Genomic DNA, 13,572 nt, shown 5'->3' with positions numbered 1-13,572 from the left:
GTGATTTGTTTATTCCGAGGGTTACGCAACGGCGGGGGTCATGCGGTCCGCGCCCAAATGTCGTTCCCGCGAAGTTGAGAACAGTCATATCCTATCGATTTGTTAAGAAGGCGTGCGCGGGGGTGGGGGTGACGTGAGGCGGCGCGGGGCGCGGGGGTGGGTGCCAGCCTCCCGGCGCAGCGTGCAGCTTGCACCTGCCCTGTATCGCGACCTAACCGCGACACACTAGCGACATCACACCGCGCTCTCGAGTGCGCGTACACTGCTGTACACATTTATTTCCCTTCAATCTTTCTTCATCTCGACGACCTCTCTGGCGCAGTTGATAGTGTTGTGGTTCTCAATAGGTCCTGGGTTCGATTCTCAGCTCGGTCAGTATTTTTTTAGTTGACTCAGGTCTGGTCTGGTGGTAGTCATCGGCCGTGATAACTAACCACGATGATGACGATTACGACGACAGGAAAGACGGGTAGAATGTACTCTTAAAGTTATTCCGGTTACATCTTAGTCTGTGTCGTCACTTAACATCAGGTGAGATCGCAGTCAACGGCTAACTTGTCATTGAATAAAAAAATATGGAGTCTTGTAAGACTAGTTCGCTAATTTAATTTCATGAAATGTCCTGAAAATAGGATATTTTAAAACAAAAAAAAATTTCAAAATCGGCCCATAAATGACGGAATTATCGCTGGACATATATAAAAAGAAACATACATACAGTCGAACGTAGAACCTTCTCCTTTTTGGAAGTCGGTTAAAAATGCAATATACTCGTATAATGTATATTTATTTCTTGAAATTTGAAAACTTTACGCCTAAGGGGATGAAAGCTTATTTGAAAAGGCTGAATCTACATTTATACCAATCTCGTTATTGTAAGATGACGACACCACCTCATTTCTTATCATATAAACAATAACAAAGCCGTGCTACAATGTATTCTGGCCTTGTTCATTGCGGCCTAATTTTATTTAATCAGATAATATTATGAAGAGCTTAATAATTCATCTCATTTATGATCAGATATGAAGGCTTTAATCCCACTGCTGTTCGAAAATCCACCATGTTATTATGATTTATACTGCTAAATTAACGCTCCAAAGAACAAAATGATAACACGTTTATTAACTTGATATACTTACGAGTATAATGTATTAGCCCCCATTCTTTTTTTTAATGGGCGTTAAAAAAGCGTTCAAATATAGTGTGAAGTTAAATGAAGGTCTATTTCCAACGCTCGAAATTGAAAATGCAACACAGCTCGAAAAAAAGTCGCGTTTTTAAAACGCTGATGTGTGAACATATCCTTGGGAATGCATTTGTTCGATTTAAAAGCTTCTTTAAACGTCCGTTAAAAGAGCGCTCGTGCGAATGGGGGCTTACAGTTTTGTTTCTTTTGTAAGTTATAACCAATACAAAATACATGAAATGAGCATGCAGCATGAGAAAAAAAGAAAATGAAATAGGAAACTTAAAAGTTTAACTTTTTTTATTAATTAAGTTTTTTTTTCTTTTTTTTTAGTTTGTGTAGAAGAAACTGTTTCTAAAATGATATATCGATGCATTTATGTCTAAATAAAAAAAAAATATTTAAATTATATTTTATATTTTAAACCAAAAATAACAGTGTGTTTCTGTTTATATTTAAACACCAAGTCGTATCTCTGTCGTAGTTGGGTAATGTAGTAATGAATAATAATTGGATAACTTTGTCATAATGTCTCCACCAGTGTACGCTAACTTTCCTCTTGCGAGATGTTCGATGTCCCTTTTGGCCTCGTTCCATTCCCACTGACCCTGAACTGTAGTGAAATTAAAAATATACCGAGTAAACACACGCTAAAGACCCCAACATAAATAGGCTTTGAAGAAACTTTCACTTTTTCAGAAAATCTTTATTTTATCTAAGAAAAGATCGCACCTTGCTACTTGCACAATGTTACTTGTCTTACTGTTTTTTACCGGATATACTTCGATGAGTGCATGCAGGAACTCACCCTCTTGTTCCTCCTTACCTTTTCTAGTCTAGTTAGGCCTTAGTTCACCACGCTGGCCCAATGTAGATTGGCAGACTTCACACACCTGCAGGTTTCCTCATGATGTTTTCCTTCATCGTTCACGATTTTTTTTTTTTTAGAATTTAAACTATCGTGAGTGCTATTCATAGGTTCGAATCCGGTCCGGGGCGTACACCTCCAACTTTTCAGTTGTGTGCATTTTAAGAAATTAAATATCATTATATATCAATTGATATTAAATATCAATTGATTATGAAACACGGCTAAAACTCACGTGATATTAGGTCGGAGTATGCCCGACTAGTTTCATGACTAAGGCCCCGTATGGGTTCGAAACTAGTCGGGCATACTCACGTGAGTTTTAACCGTATTTCATAATCAATTAATATGATATTTAATTTCTTAAAATGATTCGAACCTACGCCATCCAAATCGAAAGCAGAGGTCATAACCACTGGGTTATTAAATCTCACCTTATTATACTCGTAATATATAGTTCAGATGAAGTCGGTGAATAATACAAACAAGTGGTCCAGTTTCGACCACGACCGAACTCGAAGTCGTGATTAAAGTGCAATAATATTGATTTATTTTTATGCAGCGATGCTGTGAACGGTCCCCGGTTTACTGCGGCTCCTAAACGTGGTTTGATCGCTATGGTGGGTTTTATTTGCACGTTTTTAACCGTCGTTTAATTTGATATGTTATAAAATATCATTCATGACTTATAGATAACTTACTCGTAGTAGCAAAAATTATATTGCTTATATGAAGACGCAAAAAGTTGTAATATTTAACTTATAAGTGGAGCTTAATTGTGTCCTCTGAAGTTAATTTTAATTTTAATCATTGATCATCATAATATTAAGTATACACGAGGAGTATACTTAATATCATTGTGATGATTAATTATTGAATTAACTTTAGAGGACACAATTTAGCTTTACTTAAAAGTTAAACAATACAATTTTGCATACATATATGATACTTATAAGATCAACACTTTTTAGAGAAGCTATAAATATTTTTTTTTACATTTGAAGAACATTTTGTCTTTTATATATTACTAGCAGACGCCATGGGGTTATACCCGCGTAGTTCTCGATCCCGTAGGAATACGGGGATAAAATATAGCCTAGTGACACTCACTAATAACGTGAGTTTCTAGTGGTAAAATAATTATCAAAATCGGTTCAGCAGATCCAAAGATTACCCCTTACAATACCACAAACTTTACCTCTATAATCTAGTACCTATACATAGATAGCATAAGTTGTAGATGATAATCCGAAATTTAATTGATTGGCGCTATCTAAATAAACGCAAGCTAAGCCGCAAGCAATAGCTGTTTAGAATATAATGTCAGGTATATCCACGTAGCTCAGCGAGTCGAGAAGCTGAAGTGGCAATGGGCAGGGCACATAGTTCGAAGAGCCGATGGACGTTGGGGTCCCAAGGTCCTGGAATGGAAAGCGCAGTGTTGGTCGACCCCCCACTATGTGGTCTTAGCATATCAAGCGGTTTGCAGGGAGCCGCTGGATGCTGGTGGCTCGAGACCGTTTTGTTTGGAAGTCGGTGCAAGAGGCCTATGTCCAGCTATGTCAATAGTCAATATAGTCAATAGTCATTTATTTCAATGAGGCTTAGTTTACAAGCACTTTCATATTATAAGATAATGGTGATAATAATTAGTCGAAAACTTGAAATTAAATTTACAAGGGTTCCAAACGGTTCGGCCTTGGTCTGAGAAGAGCCCACAACAAACTCAGCCAGGCTTTTTCTTTTTTAGTTTATCACCATTTAACAATAGTTGTATAAGTGACCAGTCATGTAATACATTTCTTTACTAAGCTTTTTTGTCGTTTATATATTCATTAGCACTATAATACTTTTACGTACATCGGCTGAGTAGATAAAGCTACTATAATAATACTTTTATTATATAGCTGAAGAGTTCGTTTGTTTGAACGCGCTATACTCAAGAACTACTAGTACGATTTTTACGTACGATTAAAATTCTTTCAGTGTTAGATAGCCTATTTATCGAGGAAGGCTATAGGCTATATCTTATTCCCTTTCCTTAGTTCCTACGGGAACGGGTACCACGCGGGTGAAACCGTGTGGCGTCAGCTAGTATCACAATAAAGTAAATCAATAAAAGCTGAGATCGTTACGCAGACGAGTCAAATGTCATTCACGTACGCCCGCCCACCGCCGCCGCCCGCCCGGCCACTTCATGATTAGTTTTATACACTAACTTATATTTATAGCCGTAAAGGGCAGAGTGGCAGATAGGCAACGTATACGTACATACTTGGAATGTATAATCTAAACTAATGTTATAAAGAGGTAAAGTTTGTGTGTTTGTACGGAGTAATCTCTGGGTCTACAGAACCGATTTTGAATATTATTTTATCAATAGAAAGCCACGTTATTGTGAGTGTCACAGGCTTTATTTTATCCTCGTATTCCCACGGGAACATATTTTAAAATTTAGCCTATAGCACTCGGGGATAGTGTAACTTCTCAACAGTGAAATAATTCTTCAAATCGGTTCTGAAGTTTCAGAGCCTATTCAATGCAAACAAACAAAAAGAATGTTTCCTCTTTATGATATTATTGCCACTTACAATATACTCTTAGACTAACTTGCTCATGACTGGTAAGAAGAATGTAATTTTACTATGAAATAAGGATAATAATTATGTAACTAAAAAAGTCCTTGGTATAAAGTAAAGGAATGTCAAATGCTCCTTTAGTGTTAACTATAGTTATATCCAATCGAAATTTCAATCAAAATCATTAAAGGAAAACTGTACAGTTAAAAAACTGACGGACTCTACACACGGACGAATTAACGGAACATTTGGATGCCATCGGATCAGTTTCCACCTTCACACAGAAAGTAAAACTATAAGAAATTGTAATGTTGTTATCAATTATAATACTAAATGTTTTTTTTTTTAAAGAACAACTGTTGAGTTTCTTGTCGGATCTACTCAGCAGAATCTACCTTCCAAACCGGTGGTAGAATCTTTACAAATAGTCAACTGACGTTTCAAAAGTGCTTGTAAACTGAGCCTACTTGAAATAAATGAAATTTGAATTCGAACAGTTCGACTGTACATTTAAAACTCTAGGTCCGTAGCAAGAGTTACACGCCAACGCGCCTGTCTTCTCTATCTGTTGGTACTGTACTACATCGAATATCGAAAGTCAACCCATCTTTCGAAACGCAGCCCAATGTCAGGCACGTTGCGTAAGGTCGTAGCTCATTAGACCCACCCGGGATCCAAACCGCTTCGCCTCGTCACTAGGCGTCCACTTGTCGTCGACATGTGGACCATGGGTGAACGCCGCGTTGTCCACCAGAGAACCGCGCGTTGCCAACTCGGGGTTCACGCGAGGCAAGCATATCAACAGCGAGCTATCATCGAGTCCACTCGCAGTCCGCGCGTGGCACCTTGCGATTGAGGCTATCCGGTGATGGTACGGATTTGATGAAGTGAGCGCATGCCCATACGAATCCATACAAAAAATACTAACCACTCGAGGCGAGGCGGTGCGGGTCGGGTCCCGGGTGGGACTAATGAGCTACGATCTTTATTCTTGCAATCACAAGGTTTGAACTAGAGTCCGTGCCAGAAAGAAGTCACTGAATTAAAATTGACAGCGCCTTACACATAGACAATAAGCCCGTCATTACCAAATGACAATGCTCCGCGTCTACGGGACTAGTTTCGTGGCGCGGAGTATAGTCTTGCGATTGGTAGTACGAACAGTTTAGCGTGACCGACACTTTAAGCTCCAGAACATTATGCAGATAAACGCTCGCTGTAAAATGTCATGCAGTGCGACCCACCCCACACGAAACTATCTTTTAGCGCAAGGCCGCAATAAAATATATCTTATTTTTTATTTTACCATATGCCCTTCAGTGTTTATTTTACTACCAAAAGAGAACATTTAGCACGTAGAGTACAAGTCAAGATCTAAGAAATTTTTTTTTGTTTTTTTTTATTTGATACCTACCAAGCAGGTTTTCTGTAGATTACCAACAGAAGTAGAGAAATAAAAATTCTGAGCGTAGGGCTAAGATAACGTACCACGCAATTTGTAGGACAATGTCGCTGTTGAATTTCGTAAGTTAATAAAACAGGTCGGTAACAATTTTCTTTCTCTTCAGAACGATACAAAAAAAAAAGTACTAAAAATCTTCTATTTTTACTAGATTACTCTATTTGAATGTTAGACGGAATAATATTGACCAACAGGGAAAATAAGCTGATTGCATTATTTTTATACTGATCATCAAGCTTTACTTGCGTATTTCACTGATGGACATTAGTTGCCAGCTGTCTTTGAAAATGCGCACTGTCTTTGAATGTGAACGTCAATGTCATCGGATACGTTTTTTTCCTAGAGATTTTGACAAAATGTGTCAAATCCCTAGAAAAACTGTCAGTTTGACACAGATAATGCAATGCAAACGGATACGATCATGTGGCGCAAATGCACCCTTAACAAGTAATTTAGCTGATTTAGCCAACGTATATTTTTCTGGAAATTGGCCTCATGAGATTTCCTTACATGTTCTAATTTATGGCTAATTTTCAGCTTTGTATCGTTTGAATTTTTTGGGCCCAAGTTTGTATGGAGACTGAGTTTTTCTTTTTTTTGAATAGTGCAAAGGGTTAAAAGTCCCACAGATAATGCAGAATCAATATCATATCATAACTATTTCAACAGTGTCCCATTTTGAACTTGAGTATGACCCATATTTGTACTACGGAGTACGTTGGCTAGGGTCGTGGTTGTGCGGGCTCCCGAAGCTCAGCGCCCCTTCGCGACGGGCGGCGCGGCGTGCCCCCAAGGTCGCAGACGTCGAGTGCTACTCGAAGAAATATCGCAGCTTTGTAATATGAATACATTAGTTTTAGACTTACCTTGCTATGTGAAAAGTTATGGTTTATGGTGTAAACTAGCATTGTGTTCAGTGGCGTGCATAAGGTTTTTAAATAGGGTATGAACTATATGTAAAAATTGGAAAAATTCCAGTCCAGTGGTCCAACATTTGTATTGGTTCCTTAGGTCCTTGGCAGTGCTTTGTTACATCTATGAAATGCACGCCACTGTCGTTATTGGATGGAGGTTACTTTTTATTGTTGAAAGCTTTCCAGGGAAACGTCTTTGGTTTGTCGATCTTTAATAACACAAGTCAGCATAAATATTGAGGCCAGTTATTTATATTTATTAAAAAATAAAAAAAAATAATCCTAGTATTTACAAAAACTAACAATAAGATACTTTTATAAATTGTTGAAAGGTTATAAATAGGCACAGTAGTTTTCACAAACGATATTCATGTAGTAGGTACGAGAATAGGGATGATTATTAAAAAAGGATCCACCAAAATACTAAAATAGGAGTATCAGCGTTATGATCCGAAGGATATTCTCCTGGATATTAGAACCTGGATATTAGGTCCTGACTTAAATGAATGCAACAGCGAGCCAACTAAACAATTTTACGCAATTTGAACCCGTAAACCCGCATTGGAGCTAAGTGGTGGGTCTAAACTGTATATCTCCTCTCCTATAAGGCTGACTCTGTTTGTGGGCCGTCAGAATAGGCTGATAATGACACAACATGGTTTCGTAGTCGGGCACGTTCGCGGTTTGTTCTGTGGTGTACACCTGCCCCCCTCGTTTCGCAGTGCATGGTGGTCCGCCGCGGAGCGATCGGAACCGAGGCTCCAAGGTCGTAGACCAAATGTCAAGTCGAAAATATCCAAACCGAATGTACACGAACTATAGCGATTAGGTACGTATCCGATGTTATTAGTTAGCCCATGTGGCTCTTGACTTCGCGAGGTCCTTGGTCAGATTTTGAAATATATAGAGAGAAAATATGCAGCCAACGACGTTTTTTTTTATTCTTTCTCAGACTTATCTCGTGAAGATAAATGGAGAAATGTAGACCAATACCATAGTTCATCAACACAACGAAATGAACATTAGCGACAATTCACCGCTATTGGTTGATATATTTTGTCTATTTCTCTACACGAGATATATCACTTCACATTACCGTTAACATCTGATAGCTATCTACGACCGCGCTAGCTAAGGTTTTTATTACTCCCTATTTCTTGTAATATACAGCATCATTATAAACTAAGGCTTCGTAAAGATGTATGTTTGTGTCAGCTAATATCTATTAGATATAATTCAAATTCTTCACAGAATATTCGTACCTTTCTATATCTATTACGACGTAGACACGTAAGTAACTATACTTACGAATAATGATCATCAAGCAATTAGAGAACAATCTATAACGTATTATTATATCTACAACAATGTAGCTTTCCTATATTGCACTATGTTAGAATGTATGTTAAACTACGTCTTACTAGACACGGGCATAAGTTAGTTATTTCTGCATATCGTCTCCAAAGAGTAAAAAAATCTTTTGTAGGTTTGGGTGTACTCTTCTATAACAAGATCCCCAAGACTGTGATGGACCTGCCAATGCATAGCTTTAAGCAATGTGTTAAAAAACATTTACTTAGTCGAGGTTACTACAACATTGATGAGTTCCTTAAAGATAAAAGCGCTTGGAGGCCATTGGATCAGCTTCCACCTTCACACAGGAAATAAAACTATAAGAAATTGTAATTGTTATCAATTGTAAATTATAATACTGTATGACTTTTTCAAAAGAGCAACTGTTGAGTTTCTTGCCGGTATCTTCTCAGCAGAACCTGCCTTCCGAACCGGTGGTAGAATCTTTACAAATAGTCAACTGACGTGTCAAAAGTGCTTGTAAACTGAGCCTACTTGAAATAAATGATTTTTGATTTGATTTGATTTGACTATGCTGGATTGTAATAACTTTAAGCCTCCATAGTGCAACGACAAAGGAGACGGACTCATCACCGAGAAGTCGTGGTTTGATCTCCGCTGGCCTATTGTGGTACCTATTCCCAGCAGCCTTTTACGATTGTTTTAGTTGGAAATATTATCATATAAAAAATTATCATTATCAACCCATATTCGGTTCACTACTGAGCTCGAGTCTCCTCTCATAATGAGAGGGGTTAGGCCAATAATCCCGCTGCCCTAATGCGGATTGGTAGACTTCACACACGCAGACAATTCTCTGGTATGCAGGTTTCCTCACGATGTTTTTCCTGAACATAATAAATATGACTTTAACCAATTATTTCCAAATGTTCAAGTTTTCTATTGCTAGCCACTCATCATCTAATATGTCGATATGCCTGCAGCGCTAACGGCGACCAACACACGCTCAGTTTTATCGAATATCCTGCCGTTAGCGCTGCTGACACGTGGACTTATTGGATGGGGAGTGGCTAGCATATGTAATCCGCATTGTCGGTAGACACGCTAAGAAATACTACAGAAATAACGATGAAACGCTATGTAGAGGCAATAAATAAACAATAAACAATGATTTTATTCATAAATAACAATTAATCTATTGTATTGATCTAATCAATCAATCAATTCATTTGAATTGTTATAGCTTTACAATCTGCTAGTAACTTCACGTAAACCAACTTCACGTAGATCTTGCCGGGGGGCCATGAACCGGAACGCTCATGGCGGATGCGCTTTGCGCTGCAAATGATGTTTGTTTTGATCGGATTTCGATAGACGTAGATCGACGCGCGTTTTTTTGGACGCCGAAAATAAATGAGAAAAGACGCTTTGGTTTTTTTTTTATAACTGAGTATTTATTTTATGCTCTACAATGGACCGCAGATGTGTTACCACGAGATTTAGCGAGCTCGGAACCGCTGCCAGTAGCAAATAAGACGAACGTCTCTAAGCTTGTGTCATGTGAGGCTTTGAGACTCGGGTCGGATCCGATGAGGATGGTTTGATTTGTGATTTGAAATGAATGTTTGAAAACGCTGTAGCGACATGAAACACGAGGTATTAAAGTTTGTGTTCATTGCTTTTGACGATTTGAATTTGTACCGAATCCAATTCTCAAGCGGGGCGATGTTTTCGTGGCCCAATCTCGTGACTTGCGCTAAAAACATAATACTTTTTTCCTTTATCTATAAACAACTATTTAGACCTTTCTTATGCTAGCCACAAACGGTCAATTATTCTCACGTTTCTGTAGCAACCACGACTTTAATTGATCGTGTTGGTCACTGCGTACATGACGGCTCGACTTGAGCCGCGTGGGTGCTGCTGTTCACTGCAGAAACGTGAGAATAATTGACCGACAATGGGGCCCCACAGATTTCTTTGCGATATATTTTAAATGATACAGTTCTACTATCTTCTACTTCATTTATTTTTAGATATTTTAGAGTTTTTTTAAGTTGACTCTGTAATATCTTACGATAATAGTTCAAAGGCATTGATAGTCCAAAAAATTAACATGTGTTTTGTGTTACAGTGGCCCAGTCAGAAGACTCACCGGTAGCAATGAAACTCAAGAAAATTTGCCTTAAGACGCCGATAGGCGAGGAACAGGCGGCACAAGCTGTTCTAGACCCTGCGATAGGTAAGAATAAGGTTTCAAATTATTTAATACGTTTAATTAACATTTAAAACCATTTCCGCTCCCTTTAAACCAGCCGAATATACGACAAATAGTAAACGACGACTGGTGATTTTTCTTTGTAAACTAGCGAAAATAGGCCTAGTATGAAATAGGTAAATATTGTGATGTTTAAGGCTTTTGTTTTATGCTGCATTAGAAACTAAATACAGCGGTTGTATATGTGGAATACTCTATTCTTCTTACTGCCCAAAGAATTTTTAATAGACTTCAAAAAAGGAGGAGGTTCTCATTTCGTTAAGAAGTGTGTCATAACTTTGGGTTTAATGAATTTAACAACGAGGTATCCTTACATTCTTCTCAACAGTGTCAGTAGCGTAGGCATTATTTCTCAATACATTCGTGCAGTTTCGCAGAATATTGTTTTTTTTTTTTTTTTTTTATTCTTCTTCATTGGTCAACTAGTTTTAATAAAATATAGCCTACTAAAACATTCGCAATAATGCAATTAGCTATATCTGAGAGAGATTGAGATCGGATAAGACGAAGTAGAGATCGGTAATTCCCGCGTAATTCCCTCTCCTGTGGGAATTCCGAGAAATATTAATAAATTTTACTCAGTCCTTGGTTTTTTTAAATCGTTTAAATTTTACTACACCTTTAATTTTTATAGATTTCGTCCAACTTAAAATATTTACATTGTACGGAGATACCTATCATGTACATAGTGAATACAATTAAAATAGAATTTGAGGGGCTTGTAAATTATATAGCTCAACCTATTTAGTACTTGCATACCAAATAGTTGAGTCATAATAAAACACAACTTATTCATAACCGACGCAGTACGTACCTACTGTTACAGAACCTCGTTATCTGTATTTAGCCACCTGTTATATCAACGGCCACGTAGCGTTATAACTACCTAATTAGCCGTTTTTTTTATTCTACAATAATTCGATATGACATAGACTATAGAGCGGCGAAGCGTCGCAGTTGGCTGATTGAATCATGCTTTTATTTCCCATTCCCATCAGCGAGCATTGAGGCTATGATGTCATCAGTTTAATTACGTTGGGCCGCTTCATTTACTTACCTTTAAAACACTATTAATTACCGCTCTTCCACTGTGGTTTTACATCCATCATGTTAAAGCGCAAGATCGTGTAATCGATGGTACTTTCGATGTATCGATAATCGATACGTATTTGCTATGTATCGATACCCTTTCGGTTGCAGTAGTAGTCTTTGTGATAGTGTTCCTTCTATTGCAATGCTTATTGACGGTAACGGACGGACGGTGTTCGATTCCCACAACTGGAAAATATTAGTGTGATGCTTTTTTTTAATATTCTTTACAAGTTAGCCCTTGACTACAATCTCACCTGAAGGTAAGTGATGATCCACACCCCTTTCGGTTTCTACACGGCATCGTACCGGAACGCTAAATCGCTTGGCGGTACGTCTTTGCCGGTAGGGTGGTAAATAGCCACGGCCGAAGCCTCTCATCAGCCAGACCTGGACTAATTAAGAAAATCTCAAACGGCCCAGCCGGGGATCGAACCCAGGACCTCCGTTTTTTAAATCCACCGCGCATACCACTGCGCCACGGAGGCCGTCAAAATGATGTTTCTGTAGGGTAAAATGCTACAATACGCCCCACTTTTAAGTAAAGTGCAATAAAATAACCTCTAAATAAATCTAATCGTATATTTTATAAGATATGTAACAAACAGTTTATAAACTACAAAATGGCACCTTAGTTTGGTAAAAAATCCTTATACACTAGCTAAAAATAAAATTTTTTTAAAACCTATTCCAATGTCTGGGTGTATTTTTACATTATTCGAGTATAAGTATATATAATAAGTATTATCCAAGTATATATGTTGTAGACATGATTGCCCAGTGGATACTACCTCTGCCTTTGATTCGGAGGGCGTGGGTTAGAGTTTTTTCGTGTTAGGGTTTCTATATGAGACACCAGATAACCACGTTATGTGAGTTAACCCAATACTGCAACACTGTGTAATACGTACATAGTACGTATAAATTGTACACAATCGTTAGCAGGTCGTTAATGGTGTAACTCAGATCTGCCGTGCGCTACGCGAGAGGAATAACCTATAATTAGATGCGCGTACACCAATCCTCGCCTATGGTACTCCGGACACGTTCGCTATGTCGGCACTCGGTACCGCATAAATGTTTGATGTTAAACAGTCTCCAAAATTGCGGACTTTGTTTTCATTACGCATCGCATTCTGGCGGCCGCGTGGCGCGATAGCAAACATTACTGTGCAGTTTTTTTTTTTTTTGATATATATATGGGCCAGTTTGGGGGAAATCGGAAATCATAAATATACGAGTGGCTTTCATAGATCAACGGTTAAAAGTTTGATTGGAATCAGAAAGTTCAATAGTTACTATTCTCTATCGTTGCATTAATAAACCAGTGGATAATGACCTCAAGCTACGATTCGGGGCTTAGGTTCGAATCCAGTCCGGGGTATGCACCTTCAACTTTTGATTTATGTTTATTGTAAGAAATTATCACGTGCCTCAAACGGTGAAGGAAAAACATCGTGAGGAAACCTGCATACCTGGTTATTTTCTTAATTCTCTACGTGTGTAAAGTGGATTTATATTATTAGTCTAAACCTCTCATTCGGACAAGAGACTCGTGCTCAACAGTGAGCCGTATATGGGTTGAATGATTTATTAATTAATTTTAGTAGTGCTTTTGTTGGTGGCAGAGCTCTTGGTTGTCCGAGGACGTACTACCACCAAGCGAAATGCTATGTGGTACTCTGAAGGGTTGTAGTTGCTGGTGAAATGGCAGGCTTAATACAGCGATCCTCAGGTTGATGAAAAACATAAATAATGCGTTATTGGAATTTTTCCTACAAGAAAACTCTTTTAGCAGCCTGGAGTTGGGAAGTACACAGGGGTGTACCAAAAAGTAAAGCCGGTCTTGCGCCTGATCTTTCTCCCGTCATGACAGTCC

The 13,572-nt window shown here is 38.3% G+C and overlaps 1 protein-coding gene across 1 annotated transcript in view; it reads left to right on the top strand.

Moving 5' to 3' along the window:
• The window catches only part of LOC112046452 (metastasis-associated protein MTA3), a 112,324-nt gene that overhangs the window by 52,048 nt on the left and 46,704 nt on the right, over positions 1–13,572 (top strand). The window contains exon 3 of the mRNA XM_052888111.1: positions 10,461–10,568. Coding sequence (XP_052744071.1) covers positions 10,461–10,568 — 108 coding nt within the window. The remainder of the gene's footprint in view (positions 1–10,460; positions 10,569–13,572) is intronic.

The sequence above is a fragment of the Bicyclus anynana genome, chromosome 21 (genome assembly GCF_947172395.1).
Source record: "Bicyclus anynana chromosome 21, ilBicAnyn1.1, whole genome shotgun sequence".
Lineage (NCBI taxonomy): Eukaryota > Metazoa > Arthropoda > Insecta > Lepidoptera > Nymphalidae > Bicyclus > Bicyclus anynana.
The sequence above is the reverse complement of the archived record's forward strand: the minus strand, read 5'-3'. Positions and strand labels throughout refer to the sequence as shown.